The sequence below is a fragment of the Arachis hypogaea genome, chromosome 18, assembly GCF_003086295.3.
Source record: "Arachis hypogaea cultivar Tifrunner chromosome 18, arahy.Tifrunner.gnm2.J5K5, whole genome shotgun sequence".
In the NCBI taxonomy this organism is placed as follows: Eukaryota; Viridiplantae; Streptophyta; class Magnoliopsida; order Fabales; family Fabaceae; genus Arachis; species Arachis hypogaea.
This window is the reverse complement of record NC_092053.1, coordinates 109,900-137,827: the sequence shown is the minus strand read 5'-3', so window position 1 is coordinate 137,827 and position 27,928 is coordinate 109,900. Positions and strand designations below refer to the sequence as shown.

The 27,928-nt window shown below is 34.8% G+C and overlaps 4 protein-coding genes across 7 annotated transcripts; 3 read left to right on the top strand and 1 right to left on the bottom strand.

Annotated features, from left to right (window-relative positions):
- The first annotated feature begins 5,393 nt into the window (after positions 1-5,393).
- LOC112771027 (aspartyl protease family protein At5g10770-like) lies at positions 5,394-7,478 on the top strand. Its single transcript, XM_025815577.3, has 2 exons — positions 5,394-5,660; positions 6,006-7,478. Exons 1-2 carry the CDS (start codon positions 5,498-5,500, stop codon positions 7,250-7,252), a joined length of 1,410 nt encoding a protein of 469 aa, XP_025671362.1. The 5' UTR covers positions 5,394-5,497; the 3' UTR covers positions 7,253-7,478.
- Positions 7,479-10,316: 2,838 nt separating this feature from the next.
- LOC112771108 (ent-kaurene oxidase) lies at positions 10,317-14,013 on the top strand. Its single transcript, XM_025815727.3, has 8 exons — positions 10,317-10,735; positions 10,825-10,985; positions 12,227-12,388; positions 12,490-12,630; positions 12,722-12,976; positions 13,050-13,211; positions 13,302-13,496; positions 13,575-14,013. Exons 1-8 carry the CDS (start codon positions 10,570-10,572, stop codon positions 13,890-13,892), a joined length of 1,560 nt encoding a protein of 519 aa, XP_025671512.1. The 5' UTR covers positions 10,317-10,569; the 3' UTR covers positions 13,893-14,013.
- Positions 14,014-18,245: 4,232 nt separating this feature from the next.
- On the top strand, positions 18,246-23,382 carry LOC112773145 (uncharacterized). Of its 4 annotated transcripts, none has more exons than XM_025818202.3 (6): positions 18,246-18,781; positions 19,652-19,931; positions 21,223-21,485; positions 21,566-21,654; positions 22,330-22,446; positions 22,856-23,382. In XM_025818202.3, the coding sequence occupies exons 3-6, from the start codon at positions 21,302-21,304 to the stop codon at positions 23,099-23,101; spliced, it is 636 nt and encodes a 211-aa protein (XP_025673987.1). In that variant the 5' UTR covers positions 18,246-18,781; positions 19,652-19,931; positions 21,223-21,301; the 3' UTR covers positions 23,102-23,382. The 4 variants fall into 4 exon arrangements, with proteins under 4 accessions (XP_025673987.1, XP_025673988.1, XP_025673986.1 ...); XM_025818203.3 differs by having other exon boundaries at positions 21,192-21,485; XM_025818201.3 differs by having other exon boundaries at positions 21,143-21,485.
- A 254-nt stretch (positions 23,383-23,636) lies between these two features.
- Positions 23,637-25,780, bottom strand: LOC112773144 (tubby-like protein 8). The gene is made up of 8 exons (XM_025818200.3): positions 25,250-25,780; positions 24,995-25,171; positions 24,845-24,900; positions 24,668-24,764; positions 24,459-24,548; positions 24,288-24,380; positions 24,141-24,208; positions 23,637-24,040 (listed from the first exon to the last, which is right to left on the bottom strand). The coding sequence occupies exons 1-8, from the start codon at positions 25,778-25,780 to the stop codon at positions 23,965-23,967; spliced, it is 1,188 nt and encodes a 395-aa protein (XP_025673985.1). The 3' UTR covers positions 23,637-23,964.
- Between the last annotated feature and the right edge of the window lie 2,148 nt (positions 25,781-27,928).

Here is a 27,928-nt window from a genome sequence, read left to right as displayed (position 1 = left end):
TCAGGGTGTTACTGTTGAGGTTCACTTTGATAATTTAATTTGGAGGTGTAGTGGTATTTATGGCAGTCCTCAATTTAATAAAAGGGTTCTCCTTTGGGATTATCTTGTTGCACAGTCCATGATTTTTCAAGGACCTTGGATTGTTCTTGGTGATTTTAATGAAGTCAAATTTTCTCATGAATCTAAGGGCTGTCAATTTTTTCATCAAAGAGCAGACATGTTTGCTACTTCGTTAGGGGATAGTGGTTTGTTTGATCTGAAAACTATTAGGAGGCAATTTTCTTGGTACAGGAGGGTGAAAATTTATGTTGATGTGGCAAAAAAGCTTGATCGAGTCTGTTTAAATAATAGTTGGTTATCTATCTTTCCAGAGACTTATGCCAAAGTTTTAAATATGTTTCAGTCTAATCATTGCCATATTCTGGTGCGTTGTAAAGGTCATCCTCAGCCTAAAGAGAATCGACATTTTCGATTTGTTGTTGCTTGGGCTAGTCATCCTAGGTATAGGGATATTGTGAACCAGTCATGGTGGTCTGGTAATAGAGGGATTCATGGTAAGCTTTCGGAAGTACAGAAGAATTCACTAGAGTTTAACTCGAAGGTATTTGGTAACATTTTTTGTTAAGAAATGTGAATTAGAGCAGTAGATTAATTATTTACAAAAGCGTTTGGAAGTGGTGGATAGTATTTATTTGCGTCAAAAAGAGCAACAGTTGCTTGATGATTATAATAATACTCTAGTGCAAGAAGAGCTCCTATGGTTCCAAAAGTCCAGAGAGCAGTAGGTAAGGTTTGGGGATAGGAATACAAAATTCTTTCATATTCAAACTCTTACGCGAAGGACGTATAATAAGATTCATAGTCTTTTTCTCAAGGATGGAATGTGGGAAACTGATCCAGAGGTTTTGAGTCAAGAAGCAGAGTCTTTCTATAAAAGCTTATTCTGTCATTTATATGATGTTGATTTGAGTTGCCTTGGTGATGTGCCTCTTCCTTCTCTTAATGAGGAAGCTTACAATAATCTTACGGCACCAGTTACTATGGAGAAAGTCAGAACAGCTGTTTTTCACATGAACTCTTTTAAAACTCCAGGTCCTGATGGGTTTCAAGCTTTCTTCTTCAAAGAATATTGGGAGATCATTGGTCTTGATGTTTGGAATATGGTTAAGCAGGCATTCTCCGGTGTTACTCTTGATCCGAGAATGTTGGAGACTTTACTGGTTCTTATTCCAAAGGTTGAATCACCGGTATCTATGAAAGATTTTAGGCCGATTAGTCTCTGCAATGTAGTTTACAAGATCATCACGAAGGTCCTTGTTAATAGGCTTCGTCCTCATCTTGCGGAGATTGTTGACCCGCTTCAAGGAGGATTTATTCCGGGACGAGAAATTCCTGACAACATCATTATTGCTCAAGAAGTCCTCCACTTTATGAAGAAGACTAAATCAAAAAAAGGCACACTGGCCTTTAAGATTGATATAGAGAAAGTTTATGACAGAGTTGACTGGAGGTTTTTAGCTCATACCCTTAAAAGCTTTGGTTTCCTATTCCTACACTTAATTTGATTATGAATTGTGTTACTGCTTATTCCTTATCTATTCTTTGGAATGAGAATCATCTGAATAGCTTTACTCCTAGCCGAGGTCTCAGACAAGGAGACCCTATGTCACCTTATCTTTTTGTGTTGTGTATGGAGCGATTGGCATACTTGATTAGTCATCAGGTTGATTTGGGCTTGTGGGAGCCAATTACTATTTCTAGAGGGGGACCAAGAATATCCCACTTAATGTTTGCGGATGACTTGCTTCTATTCTGTAAAGCTACAAAGAGACAAGTACAAAATGTGATGTTGATTTTAGAGACTTTTTGCAAAGCATCTGGGATGAAGATTAATGTGGAGAAGTCTAAAGCGCTTTGCTCCAAGAATGTCTCTGCAACAAGGACAGAAGTTTTCACTAGGGTGTCCTCTATCAGATTTATCCAGGACTTGGGCCAGTATCTTGGAGTTACCCTTAGCCATTCTAGGGTGACTCGTTCAGCTTTCAATGGTGTCCTGGATAAGATTCGGAGTAGGCTAGCAAGCTGGAAAGAGAGTTTACTCAATCGGGCTGGTAGACTCTGCTTGGTTAATTCTATTGCCGCCGCTATTCCCACGTACCAGATGCAGGTCTCTATTTTTCTCAAAGGAATCATTAGTAAATTGGAGTCTATGATGAGGAATTTTCTTTAGAAAGAACAAGTTGATGGAAGAGGATTGAATCTTGTTAGTTGGAAGGTACTTGTTACTCCAAAAAAATATGGAGGTTTGGGGATTAGAGATCTTTATTGTGTAAATATTGCTCTTCTTGGGAAGCTAGTTTGGACTTTTTTCCAGCAGCCAAACAAGCTATGGGTCCAATTATTAGATGCCAAATACCGATCATCTCTATATGACTATTTTAGTTATCCTAAGAACAAGGACTCTCCCATTTGGAGATGTCTTTGCAAGGCTTGGGAAGTGTTGAAGGATGGGTTTGCTTGGTGTATTGAAGATTTGAACCTGAATTTTTAGATTTCTAGCTGGAGAAGAGAAGGACGGTTATCTAATGAGATGGATTATGTTCACATTTCTGATTCGAATCTCCAGATACAGGATATTTGGTCAGTTGGTAGGTGGCATTTGGATACTCTTTATTCTCCTTTATCTCAAGATCTGAAAGGTAATATTCTCTTTTACAATCCAGATGAACAAGCAGGTCCGGAAGTGGGTTGGTATTGGAGTGGGTCTGCTGCCAAAGTCTATGACTCACGCAATGGTTACTTGTGGTTGTGTAAGCAGCTGTTTGGTTGGGAAGAGCGGGAAAATTGGCTTTGGCTTTGGCATCAGCTTGTTTCGGAAAAGCATAAGTTTTTGGCTTGGTTGTGTCTTAAGGAGGCTCTTCCTACTGCAAGTTTTCGCTTTAGAAGAGGGATGTCGTCATCGGATAGGTGTCCAAGATGTCTTTCTAGCCAGGAATCGGTTTTATATTGCATTCGGAATTGTCCAAAAGCTCAGCTTGTCTGGCATAGGTTGGATATTTCTTGTCATCCTTTGGATTTGAAGAGCTGGTTCTTGTATCATAGCAGAGAACATCCATTAAAGTTCTTTTCGGGACTTTGGTGGATATGGCGAGTAAGGAATAATGACATCTTTAATCCTTATGAAACTTGGTCTCCGAAAAAAGTGATTTGTCTGGCATTAATTTCAGAAAAGGAGTTTAGGAATATTTTTGAATTATAACGTATGTCCATTCCCTCTACTCTAAATGATTTTTGGAATCTCCCATCCATTTATACTTTTAAGATTAATTGTGATACTAGTTATTTTGGTTCGGGTGATAGTGCTGGTTTTGCTTGTGTTATTAGAGATTGTAATGAGAGTTGGCAAAGGGGGTGTTTGAGAATGATTGAGAGTAATAGTATTCATCAAGGAGAATTGTTTGCTATTTGGAGAGGATATCTCTTAGTTTGGATGTGGGTCAACGAGATGTTATTTGTGAGACGGATTGTGTGTAAGCATTTAATCTTGTTACTCAAGATGGTTTTGGGTTTATTGATCCATTGGTGCTCAAAATTAGAGATATCATGCATTGGAATTGGCGTGTTGACTTTCGTTTGATTATGAGAGATGCAAACCCGGTGGCAGATACTATGGCAAAGATGGCGATGAAGTTACAACTTTTGCATGTGGAGCTTCTTTCACTTTAAGAAGAGTTTAAGAGTAGTCTTAAATGGAACTGTCTATCTATTTAAGCGGTTCCTTATTTTATTTGTTTTATTTTTTTTGTTTAATTTATTTCAGTCACAAAAAAATATATTAAATTTGAAGTGTACTCAATTTGAATTAACTATTATAATTCATATAAACTCATTATTATTAAAAAATGTGCATAACCTATTTAATAATAGATAATAAAAAGGTTGATACAATATTTTATTTAAAATATATACAACAAATGACAATATTAATGTCAACCAACCATGTAAATATAACACCAAAGATTCAAATTTTAACATTTTAAAATAATTAGTAATAAATATAGATAAAATTAATAACAACAATTAATAATGTGATTCTTTTTAATATGTGTATCCTCTGTTAATTTTTATAAGTAAAAAAAATTAAAATTCAATAATATTTCTTAATTTTTATACAACAAATTATCAATGTATATGAAAAAATAACAAAAAAATAAAGAAAAATCTATCATTTGTAGTTGTCACTTACATAAACAAATTAGTTGATTAACGTCTTAAGAGAAAAATATTCACTTTTAAACAAAATATTTTTTATTCTTTTAAAAACATTTTTTTAATAGACAAATTTATTTTATATTTGGATAGTCTTTTTAAAAAAAATAAGTATTACAAATATTTTTTATTTTTTTTAAATAAGATATTGTTAGCTTTTAAAAAAATAAATTATTTGTTTTTTTAATAGAAATACTTTTTTAAAAAAGATATATCGAAATAAATTTAAAATTGAATAAAAATATTTTATTTATGAAAACAAAATACTTTTTTCATTAAAAAAGATCAGTCTACAATTCTAAGTTAACACTAATTAATTTTACAAAAATAAATATCAAACAAAAAATGGCAAAATGAATATTCACTCCTCTCAATTATTTATGAGTGTTTGCCCATGAATTATTACTACACAAAAAATGAAATTATGCAAATAATAGTTGTAATTTGTAAAGACGGACAGAGCCTCACTATGGGAAAAAAAAATGGATAATAGTCTTCCTAAATTTTAATTTTTTATATAAATTGTATATAAATTTTAGTTTAAAAAAAAGTTTAGGATCAATATTTTTAATAAAATTTGACTATCACTTAACTATCAAAAGAAAAGTGAGTAATCACATATCATTAGATAAAATTTCACATTATTAAAAATATCAATAATAATTAATTAATAACTACAAATCATAAAATTTACAGTCCCTAACACTCCTCTTTAGTTTAACTCTCTATAATTTTTATTCCTCTCTAGTTTAACTCTCTACCATTTTTATTTTAACCTTATTTTATTATAAAATTATCCTCCCTAAAGTTATATTTAGTTCCGCCCTGATTGTAAATGGACGAAGATATATAACAGAGGAGTCACACTATTAAATCTTCCATTAAAATAATCAGAAGATTAGTAGTCTTTCAATTTTAATTAAGTACTATATACGACCAAAAAAAGTACTATATAAACTATATCTGGATTAAAGCTACAAAGAGGATCAGAATCCCTAGGGGATCGGGATCAGCAACAACACATCAGTTTTGCGTTCTCAAAATGTGCACGTGAAACTCCAATAATTTTCTCATGCACAAGTGGGGTCTCAAAGCCAGCCTTTCCTCTTTTGTTCTCACGCCAAAATCCATCACTCGCAAGTCAGAATCTCACCCTCGCCTCCATTATAATTAGGTGAGGCCTTTACTAAAACAATCTCTCTCTCACACAAACCAGTGCATTGTATCTATGGCGGAGGCAACAACCGCGTTGCCTGTCTTGCTCTCTCTTGTTGGTATTTACCTCATCATACTCGCAAATGAGGTTCACTCCTTTGAAGAGATGACCTTTAACTTGAACATGCGAAAATCGCAGAGGGAACAGAATCTTGGCTGCCACCCACCGGAAGCAAGTGAGCTTGATAGATCTCTTTGATAGTTAATTCATTATTTCCTTTCCTTTTTTTCCTTTTCTTTTCTTGCACTATGCTGCTTGGTACTTGCTTTTATGATTCGTTATTGTTATTGGGATGCAAAAATGAAAGAATTGTATGTTGTATTGGTATTTGTTTAAAAGTATATATATACGCACCGGAGTACCAGAGTAGTACATAACAAATTACATTAGGTATAATATTAATAAGGTAAAGCAAAACATCCATCATTACTGGTCTCTCTAGTCTCACCTTCTTTGGAGTCTTTCAAGCCAAGAAAGCTTAGTTAGCAATGGATGAGGTTCTAATTGAATTCATTCTCAGGAAAGGTGAAAGGTGCCATCATACTGGAAATGAAGGACACAGGACACTGTTCCTCTGTCTCTGAGAAAAGGAGCCATCGGAAACAGTTGGGGCAGGATGACCTTCGTGTCCGCGCAATTCAAAGCCGCATTCGGGGTGCGTCTGCCTCAGACAAGGAAAACAAAAACAATGAGATTCCGATAAGCTCAGGCATGAAATTGGAAACGCTTAACTATGTAGTGACTCTGGGGTTGGGTGGGCAGAATGTGAGCATGATAGTTGACACAGGAAGCGATTTGACGTGGGTGCAGTGCCAGCCATGTGACTCCTGCTATGACCAGCAAGGCCCTCTCTTCCAGCCTTCAAGCTCCCCTTCCTACCAATCCATTCTCTGCAATTCAACAACCTGTCGCACCCTAATTCCAGCTCCGCCGGGAGCATGTGCAACTGCAACTAATTGTGACTATGTCGTTAACTATGGGGATGGCTCCTACACCTCGGGAGAATTAGGAGTAGAGCACCTCAGCGTCGGAGGGGTTTGGATCACCGATTTCGTGTTTGGTTGCGGCAGGAACAACAAAGGCTTATTCGGACTCGCATCGGGCCTTATGGGCCTGGGGAGGAGCCACCTCTCCATCGTCTCTCAAACCAGTTCCACTTTGGGAGGAGTCTTCTCATACTGCCTGCCTTCGCCTGACGCCGGAGCTTCGGGGTCGCTCGTCATGGGGAATGACTCCTCTTCTCTCTTCAAGAATGTTGCCTACGCCAGGATGCTCTCTGATCCGCAGCTTTCCAGCTTCTACATACTCAACCTCACAACCATCAGTGTTGGTGGTGTGCCTCTGCTGCAGGCCTCCAGTTTCGGGAAGGGGACCCTCATTGACTCTGGGACGGTGATCACAAGACTGGCTCCGTCCATGTACAGAGCAGTCAAGGCAGAGTTCTTGAGACAATTTTCGGATTACCCGTCGGCGCCCGGGTTCTCTATATTGGACACGTGTTTCAATCTCACCGGGTATGAGGAAGTGAACATACCCAGCATAAGATTGTACTTTGAGGAGGTGAGCATGAACGTGGACGTCAGTGGCATACTGTACGTGGTGAAAGAGGATGCCTCCCGTGTCTGCCTGGCGCTAGCAAGCCTCTCCGATGAGTACGACATACCCATTGTTGGGAACTACCAGCAGAGGAATCAGAGGGTTATATATGATACCAAAAACAACAGGCTTGGATTTGCTGCAGACCCTTGCACTTTCACTTTCAATTGAATTCAACCACCACCCCTTCGCTTCTTTCACTCTATGTTCTCCATTTTCCTAAGGCTCTACTCCACTACACCCATGAGTAACATTGTCCTCCACTATATTATTGTTAATTTGTTATTATCATTATTATTATTGTTTTCCCTTTGGTGGCGCAATCTCATTGTAATTTAAATGAGGTTCGACTGAACTGTAAGTAAATGCCTAAATGGACTATATCGAGTTTCTTAAATATATCTGTCCAATTAACACGACATGTTAGTATAATACCCACGTTATATTAACCGCAAAATCACTCACTCACATAAATAATACTATTATTTTTTATCTCTCAAACTTACTAACACTCATAAAACAAAAGAGCACCTCTCAATTCTCGTAACATGATTTTTATTATTTGAAACACACCAAATACACAAAGTTTGTATGACTTTATATAGACTAAACTTTTTAATAAAATAATAATTTCTTTTTCTTAATTATTAAGACTACATTAATAATGATCATAAAATTTGTAGAGTTTGCATGCTTTGTCATTATTTTTAATAATCAAATACCTCTCTTAAACATTTTATGTAATTCTTCAAATTTTTATCATCTTCTAATAAATAGATTGATTACTGTTTTCAATTCAAACTTTGCTTCTTCAATTCTTTAACTATATTTCATGAAGATTTTAGTTCATGCAAGTTGATTTAAAATTTTTAATCAACATTGCCTCCTTTAAATCGAATATCAATATGCTTCGATCTTCCATAGAATACTGGATTTTTACAAAGTGCAATAGCTGACTTGTTATTGCAAAATATCGTCATTAGAGTACTTTGTTTCTCGTTCAATTCCTCAATAATTCTTCTTAGCCAAACTGCTTGCGTTGCACAACTTGTTACTGCTATATATTCTACTTTTGCTTTGAGAGTATACTACTGGTTGTTTCTTTGACGACCATGAAATTTCACAAGAACCAAAATGAAATACAAACCCTAAAGTACTTTTTCTTATTTCTATATCTCCGATCTAATTACTATCAGTGTAGCCAACAAGCTTTATTTCATTAGTATATATTCTCATAATAAATTTCATCATTTAAAGTACCTTTGATATATCGAAAAATTCTTTTATGGTATGTGAAATTTACTGCTCTCTTTTATCTTTTCTCAACAATTTGAACTTCTCTTCGACCGGAGTAAAAACTGATTTTGAGTGTTTTATCTGAAATTTCTTCAAAATATTATTTGCATATTCTTCTGAGAAATCGATAAAATTAATATTCAATTTGACCCCTGAAATTTGAAGTCACATTTAATTTGACCCCTAAAATTTCAATAAACTCAAGTTGGACCCTAAAATTTATAATTGTAAGTCACGTTAACTATTGAGCCAATCTCTGTTAACGACATGTTGATTTGGTATATTAACCTATTACAATTTAGATTCCTTGCCTAGGTTTCACATGATCAAGATTTATTAGAGTTTGAAAAGGTTGATTGTTTCTCTTAAAACTGTAAAATTTTCAAATTAAACTTATTATTGTTATCTTTGTGAGGATGTTGGAGAGTCAAACAAGCTTCTAGAAGATCTAATAGGTCTTAGTCATTTGAAATTGAAGTGAGAAATTTAAAAAGTTAATTTAGAATAATTATCCAAATCAACCTCCAACGATTTAAAAAGTAGACATTTTAGTTTCCAAAAGAATTAATACACATATCAATCCTCAAGATTTTACTCCAGTAGACAAATCAGTCCCCAATTTAATTTTTGACAGAGTAATTACCCAAATCAGTTTCCAAGAATTTTAAAAGCAGACATTTTAGTCTAAAAAAATTAATACACAGATCGATTTCCAATGTTTTTCTCTGTCAAACATAACGGTCCCTGTCTATTTTACTTTTACTGTATGATACTAGCATATTAATACACTTTTTCGTTAGAAATAACTAAAGTGAATAATGATGCTTTGAAATCCAAATTAGAATATTTTGTTTTAATATAAACATGTTTTTTAAAATAAGACATCTTGTGATTATATTAAATACAAAAATATCAAATAATTTCAATCTTAAATTTTTTGTAGAATAATCTCCAATAATTTTATTGATTATTATTATTATTATTATTATTATTATTATTATTATTATTATTATTATTATTATTATTATTATTATTATTGGGTGAATATATACTTTTGATATTATAAATACATACATAAGAATCTAATAAATAAATTTATCATTACTTTTATTTAAAAAAAATACAAAAAATTATAGTACAGTATTATTGTGTAATCAATAATAATAAAAATTTTTTTTAGATAGTGATTTGTGTATTAATTTTTTTTAGGACTAAAGTGTCTATTTTTAAAATTTTTGGAGACTGATCTAGATAATTATTCTATTAAAAAATGAACTGAGATTTTGACTTATTTACTAGAATAAAATTTTAGAAATATTTTTTATTAATTTTTTTAAAAACTAACATGTCTATTTTTAAAATCTTTATTTATTGATTTGGATAATTACTCATTAATTTAAATTTGACCTTAAATTTTAGAACCAAACTGAGTATAACCGAGTACAATCTCTAAAATTTTAATAACGCAATTAGAATATTAAAGATCATTTTAGTATATAAATGTAATCTGAGTAGAGGTTTTAATCCGAAAAGGAGAAAATTAAATATTATTTTAAATATATTAATTAAGAGAGTTTACATAAAAATATTTTATTATGTTAATATGTTACCAATGTATTTAATAAAAACTTAATTTTAATAAACTGATAATATAAAAAAATTTATATATGGATTAATCATGTATTGTTATATTAATAAAATAAGTATTTATATTATCTTTGTCTAAATGTTAAATTTATTTGATATATTTAGTTCGATTTTTTAGGAATATTTGATATATGTAGTTAACATGTGTGTATATTATCAATTGAATTTTTCTTATAAAAGATATATAAAATTTAAATGTATAACATATTTCGTTATTTACTATGTATTTGTTCAAAAAATAACCTAAACAAAACTTTTTTTCTTATAGTTACGGGAAACGGGCAAAGTTTATGGAAAATGATAAAAAGCGATGGCGACAAGTGAGTGGATCAGTAGGCACGGTGCACGGAATCTAAAAGCCCTTGGAAGTTGAGAGATACCCCTTTGGCCTCTGTGTCTGTGTTTTGTGACTGTGACCGTCTGTGTCACAACTTCTTACTTTTTATCTGTCCTAAGTCATCACCTGCTTCTATCTCTGGATATATATATATCTCTTTGACCCTCTCGTTCCCTGCAATTCAACACCGCTCCAAGATCCACCGGGCATGCAAATGGACACTCTGGCCCTTATTCAGGCACAGCCCTTTGCCGCCTCCCTTGCGGTCGCTGCTGTCTCGCTTTTCCTTTTTCTTTACCTATTAAACGGTAGCCGCACTCCCGCGGCTGCCTCACTTGTGGTTGGTCTTGCTACTTCTCTTCCTAAAGTAACAGGTTAGTTCCATTCTTTTGCAGTAGACGTTATATTATTTATTTACCTACCTTTAACTGAACTGAAATCGGGTGGTTTTGATGCATGTCAGTGGTTCCGGGTTTACCGATTGTTGGTAATCTGCTGCAATTGAAGGATAAGAAGCCGTACAAGACATTCGTACAGTTTGCCCAAAAATATGGTCCTATATATTCCATCAGGACCGGTGCTTCCACCATTATCGTTCTCAACTCTGCCCATCTTGCTAAGGAGGTCACTCCATTTTATTACTTTACTTTCTAATTTTAGTTTCAACTGTGGACTCTACCTCTGACTCACGAAGCTAGGATTATCTTTTTTTTTATTGAATCATTAAATACTATGATTAATAAGTAATTTTTTAATATTAATATTAATAGTAATATGTCTTAATTGAAGTCACCAAAAAATATCTTCATTAGATAATTATATACTATTATTTTAATTCAACTTTTCGATCGTTTGTAGTCTGAAGATTTAAAATTGATAGTTTTATCTCTTTCAAGTTCCAATTTTAATTACGCATGTATTTAAAATCATCTAAGTTTAGAGTACAGAATTAGAAGTACAAAATCAGGAGTACACTAAAAGAAGTAGTGCAAAAAAATAGTTGATGAATTGTTTTGTGATCTTTTCTTTTACTTTTTTTTTTTGACTTTTCTATTTGTTTCTTGTTGTTCTTGCTCTATTTTTATGTTGAACTCTCTTATTTAAAAAAAGTGTGAAATTTGTTCTGAGAGTACCAACATCACATATTAATCAATAAAAAAGAAAAATGTTATGAAGTAAAAGCATAGATGGCTGACCTTATGCTAAGTTGTTATACTTTCAAGCTTTGGTCTGATGAAACTTTTCTTTTTTTCTTGGAGAGTTGTGTATGTTTTTAAAAAAAATACACCACAGCTTATATATGTAAAATAAAGGCTTTTGAAAGCATAAGAAGAACTTTTTAAAATTTACTTATAATTATCAAACTTACAAAATCTAATATAACTTGGTATAATAGTAAATATCTAAATTTGCTCTCCTTATTTATGTTTATTATGATTTTTTAAAATTTTAAAAATTAATTTACCGAACTCAATTATTAATGTTCTTATTTATTTAAAAGTAATTTTTAATTTGATTTATTTCAAAAGTACAAACAACCTCTTTAAATAATTTGACTAGTGTCTCAATTAAATAAAGTTATCTATGTATAGCATGACTTTGGGAATTGGGACCAATACTTTGGAAGTGTTTGCTCTAATATTTAAAAGTTAAGTACTAATTTTTAGGCATTAGATGGAACACCCTACTTGGGATTAACTGAGAGTGATGCCAGAGCCTTTGTTTTTTTTTTTTTTAACTACTGGTGTTTACTCTTGATCAATATATTATACATCAGGACCAATTCTGGCTATTTTGCACTACACTAGTTAATTATTTTTTCATAACGGCATCCCCAAAATTTTTCTTGTTTTATTGTAATTCAGGCCATGATTACCAGATATTCATCGATTTCATCAAGGAAGCTGTCGAATGCATTAACAATTCTGACTTCCAATAAATGTATGGTTGCTATAAGTGACTACAACGACTTTCACAAAATGGTCAAAAAACTTATTCTTGCAAATGTTCTCGGACCCAATGCACAGGTTGGTTATCTGGCAACTTTATCTGTTTAAGTGGCAGCATCTTTTTCTCCTTTTTGAATGTGAGCGTGTCTGAAATATATATCTTTCCCCTAATTATTCAGAAGCGGCATCGTCTCCACAGAGAAGAAATGGTGGAAAACATGTCTAGGCAGTTTAATGAACATGTGAAGAACTCCTCTGATTCCCCGATTAATTTTAGGGATATATTTTCTTCTCAACTTTTTGGATTGGCAATGAAGCAAGTGAGTTTGTACTTTATGATTGACAAATGGTATGTATTGTAACAAGTAAAATAATATAGTTGTTTTAAAAATGAGCATGGGGTATTCGCAGGGTGTAGGAAGTGATGTGGAATCCATTTATGTGGATGATTTTGGAAATAAAATGTCAAGGAAGGACATGTATCAAATTCTAGTGGTTGATATAATGGAGGGTGCAATTGAGGTTGATTGGCGAGATTTCTTCCCATACTTGAGATGGATTCCAAATAGGAGCATGGAGACAAAAATTCAGAGAATGTGCTTCCGCAGGAAAGCAGTTATGAAAGCATTGATCAATGAGCAGAAGAAGAGAATTGCTTCCGGAAAGGTAAGGTATTCTAGTGTACATATTAACTTAAAATCTGTGCAGAGCTTCACCCCAATTTGATTGTTTCTTGCAGAAAGTGAATTGTTACATTGACTACCTGTTATCGGAAGCCAAGGAGCTAACCGAAGACCAAATTATGATGCTTCTTTGGGAGACCATCATAGAGACTTCGGATACTACATTAGTTACGTCCGAATGGGCTATGTATGAACTTGCTAAAGACAAAACACGTCAGGTTGTTCGCCTTTCTTGTGTTGGTTAATTCAGGTTAGTTATTTCTGGCAGATAAGATAGCCTCACTGGCCTGTTCGTCTTTGTATGGCAGGATCGATTATATTCGGAGCTCCGAGATGCATGCGGGAATGAGAGGGTAACAGAAGACCATTTGGCTAAGCTGCCGTATTTAGGGGCTGTATTCCATGAAACTCTGAGGAAGCACAGTCCAGCTCCCATTGTCCCACTGAGGCATGTCGATGAAGATACCCAAATAGGAGGATATCACATTCCCGCTGGGAGCGAGGTCTTATCCTATCCTATCCTTTAATATTCTTTGTATATTGTGAGTGCGAGTAATGACAGTGTAGGGTTATTTGAACAGATTGCTATAAACATATACGGGTGTAACATGGACGAGGAACTGTGGGAAAATCCTGAGCAGTGGATGCCGGAGAGGTTTCTGGATGATGAGAAGTATGAGACCATGGATCTGTACAAGACAATGGCATTTGGGGCGGGGAAGAGGGTGTGCGCAGGGGCTTTGCAGGCGAATCTGATAGCGTGCTCGTCAATTGGGAGACTGGTTCAGGAATTCGAATGGGAGCTGGCTCAAGGCGAGGAGGAGAATGTTGACACAGTCGGCCTTACCACCCACAGGTTGCATCCCCTCCTTGTCAAAATCAAGCCAAGAAGCAAATGATCAACTACTCCCTCCCAACTCCCAACTCCCCCTCTTACTTTCTTGTTTCTCTAAATAATCCGCAACTTCTATCTGAACATTTTTTTTTCTTTAATAAAAATTATGTATGTGTACTCTTTTACTTCGTAACCTATTTTAATTTTAGCATAAATCGAGCTAGCATCTCGTTTTCGTAGTACAAGGTCAAGTCCGGATTAGCTCTAAAATTTAATTAAATTAGCATTACCAAGTCCCAAATTTGTTTACCCGCGGACGCAAAATGTAATGCTGACAGTTAAAAATGCTGATTGCCATTCATTATTCATTCATTTTAACAATTCTTTGAAGAGTAAATTGATAGGAATTGACAAAATATAAATAAGAATTGAAAATATTAAAATATTTTGGAAAGAGTGTTTCTATTTATGATGTGAACAAGTAAAGTTCAGTTAGTCTCACTTTTTCTTACATCAAGAAATTATATAGAAGGTGGAATGATTTTCTTACATTCAATTTCAATATATTCTTTTTCAATGTTTATTGGTATTAAAAATGGATTCCACGACTGAGATGAGTTTTGACTGCAAATTAGGTCGATCGCAAGAGATACGAAAGTAAAGTCGAAAACACAGATGAACAGCGTAGGAAACAGGTTGACTAGAGGTTACTTTTCTTGAACACTAAAATTTTTACTTGACTTTCAAGTTGAGAGTAGAGAACATGGTGCGAATTTTAGAGAATAAGTTGGAGGAAGAATATGGGAGAGGAAGAATAACTGTCAAAGACTTACTCTATAAATAAAAAGGTTGAAATCAACACAAGCACACATGAATTGTTGTCGAATTTTCATGAGTGGAAAAAAAAAGGATATGATATATATCTATTGATGGTGCATGAATTATTGTCGAATTTTCATTATTAAAAAGTTCTTGATGTTATTAAAAAAGTGCTATTAGTGCTTTCTTTTGCTTAGATGAAAACAAGCTATCTAAATTGAAGTTCTCATCCTTCTTAGGAGAAGGAGTGATGCTGGCTTCTTCATTCTCTATAGCATTGATAATATTAATAGAAGTCATAACGTGATTCACTGCCTTAACTTGATTTTGTTGCATGTGTGGTGAAAAGTCTTGTGTATGGTATCAAGTGTCTTCAAATGTCTTGTTTTGTCAAAGTATGAACACACTCAGAATGTACCTCTTTTGTTACCTCTTCCACATACACTACGCTTCCTTCCTCGACCACGAATATTAGAGGGTGCGGCTCAAAGTTCACATTTTCATTGACCATTTGGTTTTATCTCAAAAATATTAATGGCAACAGAATTTACTAATGCCTTAGAATTAGGCTCAATATTGTGCACTTGTTGTCTTTCTTGTTGGAGAAGAAGAGAAAAAGCTATTGTAACATCTAGAAGACTTCACGAGTATTATTTGAGAGTGTACATTTACATATTAGTCATTACTCTGAGAAATCGAATCACATATGACTGATGCCTATAATGGTGCATTATATCCGAACCACAACTACAAGTGCTTTCACAAAGACAAGTGGGTATAGGTCAAAATTCATCTAATTCTTCCCAAATAGCTTTCAATTTTTTATAATAGAAGTGGTAGACAACTCATCTTACTTTGTGGTGAACAAATCTTCTTCCAGCTCAACAATTCAAAACAAATCATTCTCATAGAACCTGTGCTTTAGGTCCTTCCAAAACTCATATGCCACACCAAAGAACGCTTTGCAGAATTTTAGAACTCAGTGAGCCATGCAACCATGACAAGACAAAGAAAATGGACCAATCCCATGCTTCATAAGTGTCATCATCCTTATTGGATTTTAAGAGAGTACCATCTACAAATTTAATTTTATTCTTTGATTTCAGGAAAATCCAAACGGATCTGGACCAACTGTGATAATTTAGGGTTGTTAATGAAGTAGTTGTGACTTGTGAATAAGAGTCCTGGAATTTCACTGGAATGTAGGTAAAAGCAGCTCGATGGGTCTTGTGAACTTGGTTTTGTAGTGCTCGTTTGGTGAATTGAGCCATCATCTTAACAAATTTGTGAAAATCAGCAGCAGTGAAAGTTTGATGTTCTAGATTCACCACTATTTTATTTCCAGTCATCGTGAATGAACGAATTGACAAGCTCTTCTCTCACGAACTTTACGCAAAAGTATGCTTCATACGTGGTGAATAATTTACTCTTTTTTTTTGTTAGCTTCTACGCTCACTACATTATGAAAAATTCGTTCTTCAGCAAAATATGATTTCATACATTAAATGTTGTTTATAGATAAATTTTTTAGATTAAATTATTGCACCTGATTGTTATGCCGCTTCTGCTATTTCTTTTACTTTTCGCGTTGATACATTTTAAAAGTTTGATTTTGATAAAAATTTGTAGTGTCAAAATTTTTACATTATTTTCTAATTAGAATTAATTATACATCATACAAACTTTCGGTATCTCATCATTTTTTTATCTTCTCTTACTCGCATATTACTTATACATAATACTAAATATATTCATATATACATGGATGCTATCCGCATATTACACGTGTTTTAAACTTGTAGTATTCTGAAAATTGGATCGTTCTAGCCAATTTAGTAGAAAAAAAATAATAAAATGATCATTTTTACCATTCAATTAAAGAAAATAATTGCCAATTTCATATAAAATTTGTTTCAAAAACTCGTTAGTTAAAACTCAAAAGGTTTTTGGTTTTTTTTTTTTTTACAAAACAGACTTATACTCTAAAAGTAAATAACAAAATGGACAATCAATTTTAATTAGCATGGAAGGTCTTAGATTTAGTAGTAAAAATCTTTGCTTTATAATAAATAAAACCGAATTTGAGACTTGGCTAAAGCAAGCAATGATGTTAATCACAATTCCAACCACAACTTATTCTTCATTTTTTTTTTGTTAGAGATGAAAACGAGTTAAGCCGACCCGAGTTTCAACTTAAATGAGTTTAACCTACGTTGCAAATAAATAATTTAAGTCTAGGTTTATTACTTTTTATAGACTTTTTTTTCAGACTCGAATCTGGCCTACTTAAAAGCCGGATAAGTTCAAGAACCTATTTAAAAAAATTGTTTTGTTAATTATATCTCAAAATAATAATTTAAAAAAAATATAAATTGACATTAAATTCATTTTAAAATTTATAATTCATAGTTTGTAAAATATAGTTCATTTATATATCAATTGTTAGTGACATATCATAATCATACTTATAGTCCACAATCATAAATAATTTCTTTTAAAAAAAATTACAAAAGTTGACTAGTTTTAATTATTGATTTTTTTAATTTTGTTTTATATGAGTGAATAGTTGAAAGTCCAAACTAAGAATAATTTAATTTTATAAAAAAATATTTTGATGAGCCGATCCAATGAACTTCTTAAGCTTTTTTAAGCTTATAACCTGAACCAATAGACTTTTCAAAATGCTCAAACCTAACCTATTTAATAATACGAGTTGAGTTGAGCCGATCCTAAAATGAGTCGAGTCACGAGCCCCATTAGGTAGTTCGGCCCATTTCTACCCCTACTTGTATAATTCTAAAGATCAGTAAATTTTGATTGAATTAACTGAAAATTGATCCTCTAGTCAATCTGACACTTATAAAAATAAATTTTTATTGAATCGATCAAGAAATTGCTAGAATCAGTGGAAAGTTGGCAAACCGATTGAACTAGCAAAGGTTCAGCTCAACTAGTTTGTAAATTTTTTTAAAAGGTTTTTTAGCGTACAATTTTTTTTATAAAAGCTTAAATGACGTGATTTACATTAGGGGTGGCAGGCGGGCATACCTACCCTCAAAAGCCCATTATTTGACGGTTTTAAATTTCGAGCTCGCCCTTAACGGTGGATTGGTGGGTTGCCAATTCTTTTTTTTTTTTTTGAAAAAAATTATTAAATAATTAAATATTAAAAAATATATAATTTCATAAATATTTTAGTAAATTTATAAATTTTAAAGATAAAGAAATATAATTTCTAAATTCATAAACACTAAAACCTTTATAATTCTAAACATCTAATAAACATAATCATTAATTAAGTTTTTTTAAAAAAATAATGAAATTAATATTGTTCAAAGCAAAATAAACATTATCCAAAATATAGGGTAAACGAAATTCGTACCCCTAATACTTACTTAAGTGGTCTAATAAGCTAACCACTAAACCAACCCGACTTTGTTATAATGGTCTCAAATTTCTAATATTTTTTGGTCATACAAATTTCTAATTGCATTATCTTTTTTAGTGAGTTGCGCAAAGTGGCTCGACAAATTTCAACCCATTCGTTATCCAAAATACATCTTAAAAAACAAAACAAAAAAGAAAGAAACTCTAAATCATTCAACTCACCCCAACTCCCCAAGTTAGGCAAGTACCCTTGTCTAGGAGTGTTCAAAATCTATTCGAACTGAACAAAATCGATCAACCAAACTGAAAAAACTGAGAATTGAGCAAATTAAAAACTAAAAAAACCGAAAAATCATGTTTTCCTGTTTTTTCTATGGTTCAGTTCGATTTTCAGTTCTGCTTGTGAAAATTCTAACCGAACTGAACTAAACCGGTCAACTAAAAACCCTAAACAACCATTAGATAACCCAACCCCACTAGGCATTCCCCATCCCCATCAGATAACCCTAGCGCAGCCAAAGTCTCAAAGAAACCCCATTACTCCAGCCCCTCCCAGCCGCGCCTCCCAGCCCCGCCGAACCAGCGCCTTCCAGACCCTCGCAGCAGCGCCGGACCACCCCCAGCAGCGCCGAACCGGCGAACCCGGCTCCTCCCAACAACGCCAGATCAGCCCCTCCCAGCAACGCCTGGTCAGCCGCTCCCAGCACCTCCCAGCGCCGAACACCAGATATGGAGCCTCCAAGTCAGGTATTAATTTGAATAATTTCTGTTCTTTGTATTATGTATTTGTTGCTGATTGTTGTTGATTGTTCATTTATTTGTTGTTGATTTTTTGAAATTGTTAATAATTTTATTTTGTTTGAATTTCTGCTTCTGTTTGAATAATCTCTGTTCTATGTTCAGTGTATTTTTCAAATTGCTGATTGTTGTATTTGTTTATGCAGTTTGTTGTATTTTTTTTGGGGGGGGGGGTGTTAGCTTCTGAATGTGTATTATTTCTGATTGTTAGGGTTCTAGGTTCTGATTGTTAGAGAAGGTATGTTTTTTATTGTTAGGGTTCTAGGTTCTGATTGTTAGAGAAGGAATATTTAACTGCATTTTATATATAATTAAATGCTGGATTTAAGATTTGTGTGTTGATGTAGTTGCCATGAGCCGATAAGGAATTCATTTGGTGCCACAAATTACCCTGTTGTGCCTGGGTGTATATATATATATATATATATAGATACGGTCTTTTAATAAATAAGGAATTCATTTTCTTATATGCGTTTGTGTTTTGCTGAATTATTAACACATTAGTCACTTTAAACAGTGGAATATGTAGTTCTTTGATCTATAACTGTGAAACATTAAGATATCACTTCCTGCTATCATAATGATTTGAAGCCAAATGTATAGGAGTAGGACAATTGGAAGATTAATGATGAAATACTATATAGGAAGATCATTTTATTGGAATATCATTCAACTGTCATTCATTGTTTTACTTGGTGCTTTGTTTCTAAAATTCTACCAAAACCTGTCAAGGGTCAGCTTTGGGTCTATGACATATGAGATATTTAATGTTTTTATCAATCTTATCATTTGCCACTAAATATAGCATTGTTTTTGCAGGGAAGGGAGCTGGAGATTGTAGTTCTTGTGTAGGTGTCATGCTGGAACTTGCTACTGCTGCTGCCTACCTTCTTCTTCTCTGCTTCCTCATCCATCTCTGTCTTCCAACACTGCAAGAGTCGTCGCCGCCGGCATCGTTGCTCTGTTTTCTATCTCTCTTCCTGTGCTGCTAATCGGTTCAACTCCTTCAACTCCTGCGTCTTCGCCCGCGTCGCTGCCACCAGCATCTCTGTCACTCGCGTCTCTATTCGCTTCTTGTTGCTGCCCTTTCTCGTCCCTTGTAAGACTTACTGCTTTCTCAATTTCTTCATTGAATTTTGCTTCATGATTCATTAATTTGATTTTATCCTAATTAATAAGAAGTTTATGTTATGTAATTTGTTTATCATAATTAGTAATAAGTTTCTGACTTTTTGTTAATCTACTAATTCCGAACTATGACTATATGTATGAAATAATGTTAGTGATTACTGATATACTGATCTTTATTCTTTAGATGTATTGGAGATTTTGTGACGTTGATTTGTTGGCTGTTGTTGTTTGTTACAAAATGAGTAAATATCTAAACTAAAATTAGTAATTACTGAAATTTTGTGATTGCTTTGACTTGTTTGCTGTTTAATAATTGTCATTGAATCATTGAAACTTAGAGTGAATGAGAAGTTGACTCAATGACTAAGCATTAAAACTAAAGAGTGATCATAATCTTTTTATTTTAAAGGAGAACTGCCTTTGTTAAAAGATAGGCAATTCTTGAATGTAAGAAGGCCATTTCCATGTGTTTCAGTGTTGGCATGTTAAGGAAAGAACAAATTCCATTCTAATATGTATACCACTTGTGATCTTGTCTTCTCTATATTCAAGCTCATATGTATATCATTTTCCCTTTTGGGTTCTTTTTGGCTGAGTGCATGCTTGTCACCATGGATTAAAGTGGCATCAACTTTGTTATATATATCACTTTCTTGCTCTTAGGCAAGCATATTATTATTCAATACCCATTATCTTTATTTGCATTGCAAAGCATTCTTCCAAATTTGATAATTACAATTGAAAATTTCATTGAATCCCATCCTTTATTTACTATTGTGTATCTCAATGTTCAAGCAATTGCTTAATTTTCTCTGCTCATGGAGTTTTAGTTTTCAGTTTTTTATCCTTCAATACTAATATGCATCTTTTATTCCCCAGCTATTTTGATAAAAGAACTACAGTGACATGTTTTGCACCTAACAACCAACGTAGGAAGTGTTAAAATTGTGAAGGGTACCTATGCTTTAAGAATAGGAGACAAATGCAATGCTGTTGAATTTTTGTTTTTTGTGTAACTGTTTATGATTTCATATATTATTTTATTATAATCTAGTTATTCCGGTTGATTCTAGTTGAACCTTTCAACCTTTGATAAAGTAGCCAAAATGGTTCGATTAGTTCAATTTTCAAAACCTTGCTTTAATTATATTAAAAAGGTTTAATTTTGATGCACTGAAGAGGAGACTTGTGGCCTTTTTACGACGACGCTCTTCCTCTCTTGGAGCAGGCAGTTCACAGCCTTCCTTCCTGTCTTGCAGTTGGTTGCTCTCGCTAGAGAAGAGCAGAGACGGGTTTGATCCTTTTGTGTGCAGGGTTCCATCCAGAAAGAAGAGAAGAATGGAGGGTGCAAAACGGTTACAAGGAAACTCATTATCACTTTTCAGTGAAGGCATCGGCTTTGTTTTGTTGCGTTGGTCCGCTCTTCGTGATGCCGTCGAGAACCAGTGGGGTGGCCCTGACTCCCGCCTCAAGGCCGATAACCTCGCCACCGATATCCTCTCCTGGTTCACTCAATCCAGAGGTTGCTCGCTATTATACTGCTTCAATTTTTGTTATTCTGTTTTAGATCCTTAATATTTTTATTTTTTGAATGATTCGCAGAACCGCTTTATATTGATGACTTGGAGGACAAACTCTATGATGGGATGATTTCGCTCAATGTAGTGGTTGAGGATGGCAGCACTGAAGAGGTGCATCTTTCTTTCTTTATTGGATTAATACATATTATTTGTTGTTGAATTTTGCTCATGTTGCTTGTTTGCAATAATTAAGGGTTAAATGGTAGTTGTTATTGTTAGTTTACCATAGTGTTTGAAAGTAAAGTTACCTAATTTGTTAAGCTCAATGGAAGTGGGTTGAATGTTAGTTGAACTTTAACTACAAGGTTGAGGGTTTGAATCTTAGGAAACTCTCTTTGGAGAGGGTTGCATTTTTTTACCACCTCGATCACGTCAGTCTTCCCTGTCTTTTTATCCATAGGTGGAAACTGAAAACTTAATATTTGGCCATCATAGGCATAATTAATGGTACTCTATTTAGTCTTTAGTTTTTGGAATGAACATATCATTAGTCACCAATTTTCATGTACATGTCATATGTTTCTATTTTGTATTTTAAAATCTTGATGTACCTTTTGTTTTGTATGTATTTTATTTGAAAAGAAGCAGTTAAGTAGGGCTCTGGTGTCCATATTCATTTGCAGCATAGATTAAACTTAATGTGAACTGTGTCCTAAGGTCATTTCTTCAAACTTAAAAGAAATTAAAGCTGTGTATGCCACTGCTTGTGATGTATCTGAGTATTTGCAGTGTTTTCTTGTGATTCTCATTTTTTCATGTTCATGTTATTATTACGAACTAATGTAGGTAGCTGAAAATCTAATGGTTATGCACGAGGAATGCTTAGAAGGAAACTTTGTGACCATTGAGCGTTATAGGCAGGCCATTGTTAACCAAGCTGCGCATCCTCGTGCAGTGCCACAGGTAAATGACAGCATAATGTATATGATTGATTTTCCTTGTCCTATATATATGACTGGATTTTTTGGAGGGAGCAACGTTAAAGTATATTATTTGATGGGAATGTGATGCATGAGTTTGCTTTGCCCATACTATATTATAGGAGGAGAAACATTAATATTTTAATTCTATAACTTCTAATTTCTAAATGAGCTTAAATGTTCAGACATGATTCATAATAACGCATCATGGTGTCATTTTGGTTCATGTACTCAACCCCACATATAATGAAAAAAGTTTTGTTTGTTGGCTGACACGTGATCATTTTCTCTTGTTACATCTTTGCTAAGATACAACTGGAAGCTCATCCACATTACTTGAATTTTGAAGTAGTAGTAGTATTTTTTTTTTATGATTTTTTTTTTTGAAATAGATTGTGAATGATAAGGATGATGATGAGGATGAGGAAGATGATGATGTCCAAAGTGGTCAAAATGGTGAAAGTAGTGCTAGGCAAGCCACTTCTTCAAACATGGATGTGGACATTCCAAAATCTGAGTCAAACATGAGTTCATGTAACATGCGGATTGATGATGAGCCTCTCAAAAAGGATGCAGGTGAAGCAGAGGATGGATGGGTTGTAGTTTCAAAGAAAAAAAATAAGGTTAGAAAAAATTAGACGAAGAATAGTTCAAATTTTCCTTTAGGATGGTGCAATATGAATAGCTTGTGAAAAGAAGTGCACTTGCCAGATAGCTTAATATTTTCTTTCTACCATACTATTTTGCTGTGGTGATCATTTAGCACAACTTGTTAGATTCAAAATTAGTTTTTCTGGTAGAAAGATTTCATCAAGAATTTTGGTCCATCGTTAGATCTTACAACTTTAACCATGACCCATTTGTGTTTGTATCCGCTTTTTATTTTTATTATGGACAAGGGATTGGGGTAGGACCTGTATATGTAGAGCGTGTGAGTTTTACAATGGTATGGGATCAGGTAAGGACAAATCGGACGGTCCGATTTGCTACATCCAAAATTCGAATTTTCCTCCACGCAAATCGGACCATCCGATTTGTCCCTATTATTTTCCTTCCCATGCAATTCGCATGGTCCGTTTTGTGAGCTTAGCATGTTAAAAAATTCTGTCCCACATTGATGTTAAGCACCACTATAGCAACATAATTCAGCACAACACATTCATCACTCCAATATGGAAAAAAATGAGCCTGTTTAATAACGAGTCAATTAATCAAGCAGAGGAGATAGACAATTAGGCAAGCAATATTTGGCTGTGAATTCATACAAAAATAAAAGGGGGTGATCTCGGTCTCGGATCACAAAGAGTATGGCCGATTAAATAAAAAATCAAGACAAAAAAAAAAGAGTAGGGCCATTTGACTTGTTATTGCATGTTTCCAAGCTGGACTTTGGGACACAATACAATTTACCGTTTTCTATGGAGAAAATGTAGGCCAAGGAGCAAGGACACAGTAATCTTAAAGTTCAGAGGTTGAACGTAACCGAGTGTGTGTCCCGTTACTACACTGTGCAGCAAAGCTTTGTATCAATGGAAGCCAGACACATGCAAAAAGCTTGGTAGCCTGTCAGTGGATATCTACAGAGGAAAATGCTCAATTGAGGTGCTGTGCTGCTACAGTGCTAATGTCATAGTATTAATTAATAATTAATACAATATAGACATAATATGTACATACCTGTAGTCCATAACGAATTTTGATTTTCCCACCCTGCCTAGCTGCAGGATCGTCTGCTTCCCATTCTCCTAGTTAATCACCACAATACAAGTTTATTAATAAAATGCACACAGGATATAACAATATTCACCAATAGATCATCATTACCTCTAAAGTGAGCTGGAAATTTTTCACCGATCTTTGGATTCTAAGTTCTGCCTTTCCTTTATCTCTAAAGTCAAGCTCAAATTGCTTTGAAATCTGAAGAAAGGCAATGCAAAACAAAAATCAAGCCTTGCCTCAATATCAAATATCAATCACAATAAGGAAACGTCCTACCTTGTTGTAAAGTGGAACCTTTGAGAATAGTTGATGCACTGTGTCCCATTTCTCCTCCCAATCCAATGGCAACCCTTTAATATGTTGTAACTGTAGAAAGCGAGCCCGTTTTATTAAATTAATTGAAGAATGTTGCTATATGCGGACTTGGTCGATGTGACAGTGATTAGTGATGCTATTGCCAACACAAATTGAAAAATATGGTTAACCTGTGTGACATTCTTCAGTGACAGAGATTGATGCTTGGGGATATATGCTCTCATGCTTCTGTGACTTCCGGTACATGTTGCCACTGTTGGTATATACCTGTGAACATACAACCATACACCTGTAATTAGCTTTAGCAGATGTCAATTTAGACAAAGAAGATGAAAAAATTGACTTACGTCACTACAGCAAGAGGTAATTTCGGTTGCGTATTGCGGGAATTAGGTCGATATCCCTGATCACCAATAATAACCAAAGAGATGGATGGGTAAATACCAAAAGTTTTTACTACGTTTAATACTTGTCACGTAGAGAGCGGAAGATAGAACCTGATCCCAGATATGGTATTTTGAGCCGATGAGGTTAGCTGTCATGGTCCCAAGGAAAGTATCATCTAAATTGGATAAGAGTCCTTTTACATTCTGAGCTACTGTGAAGTGAGATTTGCCATTCCGCCGCTTGTGATGGGCCACTGCTAATTTCCTATTCTGGCGTCCCTGACCTTCCTATATAGAGCAGATGGAGTTGAGACAAGGTCAGAACTCAGAAGGGGGGAATTGAATGTGAGTTGGGAGAAATCTTACATAGGTATAAAGAGAATAGAGAGTGCCATGGCCTTGTGGAGTGGGCTCCTTCAGAATAAGGCATGTACATCTTCCAATATCAATGGGCAAGGGCCTGCAGATCAAAGAGCGGTTAGGTAAAGTGGACCAGGAAGACGCAGGAGCTGCGTCGGAGTCAGCATAGTCCCAGATATTGGAAGAGCCAAAAGCCCTCTCAGGCTCGTTCATCTGCATGCACAACTGGAGCGACGACGGCTTCAAGATCGTGTCTGTGGACTTTGATGGGAAGTGCTTCCTAATCTTAGGAGCGGGCAGAGAAAGAGAAATAGAAGAGCCATTGATGATGGCGGCGTTGTTTTCCTTGTTGCTATCGTCCTCAAAGCCGGAGGCTAAGCTGCGAAGGCCGTAGTCGCTGCAGCTACGCGTGCGGGTGCGCTTCTGTCTCACCTCATCCTCATCCCCATTTTCATTCAGCGGATTGAAATACAGCGAACTGTAAGGCTGCCCTGATATTGAAGATTTCTGGCAACCGCCTTTCTTCATCGTATTCATATGGCCCCGCCCACGCCCTTCGCCAACGCCAGCAGAGCAAGAAAGCGACGCCGTTGATGTTAGTGTTAGTGCGATTTAGCAGCGAAGCAAACGATGTTAAATGAGAGCTGGATGTTGGTTGATCTGAAGGATACTCTAGAGATGTGAATTTCAAATGTTTTGGGGCAGTAATCGATGGGGCTAGCTCAGCCATAAAAGCTATCATGTGCCCCACAAGTTTGAATTTCAAATGTTTTGGGGCTCCTTTTTCATTTAACTACTCCAAGCAAGGACTAACGGTAACCATTCCACCACTTCTTCTACTTCTCGATTGGATCACAGTTGAGCCAACCAAAATTTTCAAACTTGTTGTCGTCTTCTGCGCTGTGTATAAAGCTCTACAAACATCAAAACTCCCAAGAGGATATATTTTGAATTTATTTTGTGAGATATATATATTTTTTTAAAAATATTATTTATATATTAAAATTAATCATTAAAATTAGTTATCAATGTATTTATATATATTTTTAATTTTTTTAATATTTATTTGTATTTCTAGCGTATTGATTTTAGTAGCTAATTTGGTATACAGATAACATAATTGTATATGTATATACATACTCTCCAATGCAACTTGATTATACTATTTATTTATTACGCAGATGGTATGGAGATTGAAAGTTATCAAGAACCTTGGTTGAAGGTTAAAGAATTAAAAAAGAAGAAGGAGATTAGATAGAAGAAAGTGAAGAACGTGAATGTGTAATTGTGTATTGAAAAGCTGCTACTGTAGCAATAAGAGTTGCTACTTATAGTTGTAGCTTGAGTGTGAGTCACTAGAAGGTTTCAGCATTAACTAGTTCTAAACAGCAGTTTAGTGGCTTAACTAACTACTACAACTAACTAACCAATTGAGCCACAGGCCTAACCATAACAAAGCCCACTAGTTATATTGTAACTAACTCAGCTGAATATAGTTGCTTGAGCTTAAGCTCACCTATCATGACCTCTACTTTCATCTTTTTCTTGTGTTGTTGTGTTCTGATCATCATGCATCATCAGGGATGACGATGTTGAAAGACGTGGTGGTAAGGATGGCAAAACTTGCGAGACGCGGTGATCCTTGTGGGGACTGCCCCGAATAGGGATCCGACTGTGGAAATTTTTTTTTGTTGGAATGGAGACGGGGGACAAAATTCCCCCGAGGTAGACACGGGGACCCGAGCGGGGAACCTTGTCCCATCTGTCCTTAATAGTTTATTTCTTATATATGTTTTTTAGTCATTTTATAAACCCAAAACTACTCCTAATCCTCATTTGCATAACTCTTCTCCAACTCAGAAATTTCCAACATTGTCCATACTCCATTCAACTTCTTTGCAGTTACCCTCTCGCTGCTCTCCCTTCTCATCGCATCGTCACATCTCACCGTGCCATGATCCTCACCGCGTCGTGCTCTCTATTTGCGACGTTCCTTTCCGTAACTTTGTCGTCGTGTCCATTCTCCTCTCTATTGCCACATCTCTCACCCTGACCCGGGGCTATCAGTTCATATCTCGACTCATCCCCATTAGAAGCACAAATTCTATGGTGCGTACGAAGGTCGGTAACATAGTCAGTATCCACAAGGGGTTCTTCCCTAAGAACAGTAACATCTACCCATTGAGTGAGGAATTCTACAGAAGACATCTTTTTTTCTAAAAAAGAAAAGGATCCCGAAACTTACAAAGGGAAAAAGGAAAAAAAGATCAAAAATAGGGTCTCTAAGGGGCCTGGGGTTAGATCCTTGACAAAACAGAATCACTAAAGTCTACAACCAACGTTCCTCTAAAAAAAAAACATGCAAATAAAAACAGTCAAAAAAGAGAAGAAGAAGAAGAAAGAAAACTGACCTTTACTTTTGAAGGGTCGAAGGTGCTACAGCAGTTGATCAAAGAAAAAGGAAGCTTTCTTTTCGGAACAGAGTGTGTAAGTGAGAAAGTTTTTAGAAACAAAACAAGAAAAGAGAGGAAAAAGTATTATAAGTACGTTAGCGGTATAAAGGTAAAACGACGCAACCATTTAAGAAGTTGCACCGTTACCAAGGTAATCGCCCCCGCGTATGAATACTCAAACCTCTAAGAGACGCGACGTTTGATTTGACGCGACTGTTGAAAGCTTTCAAAA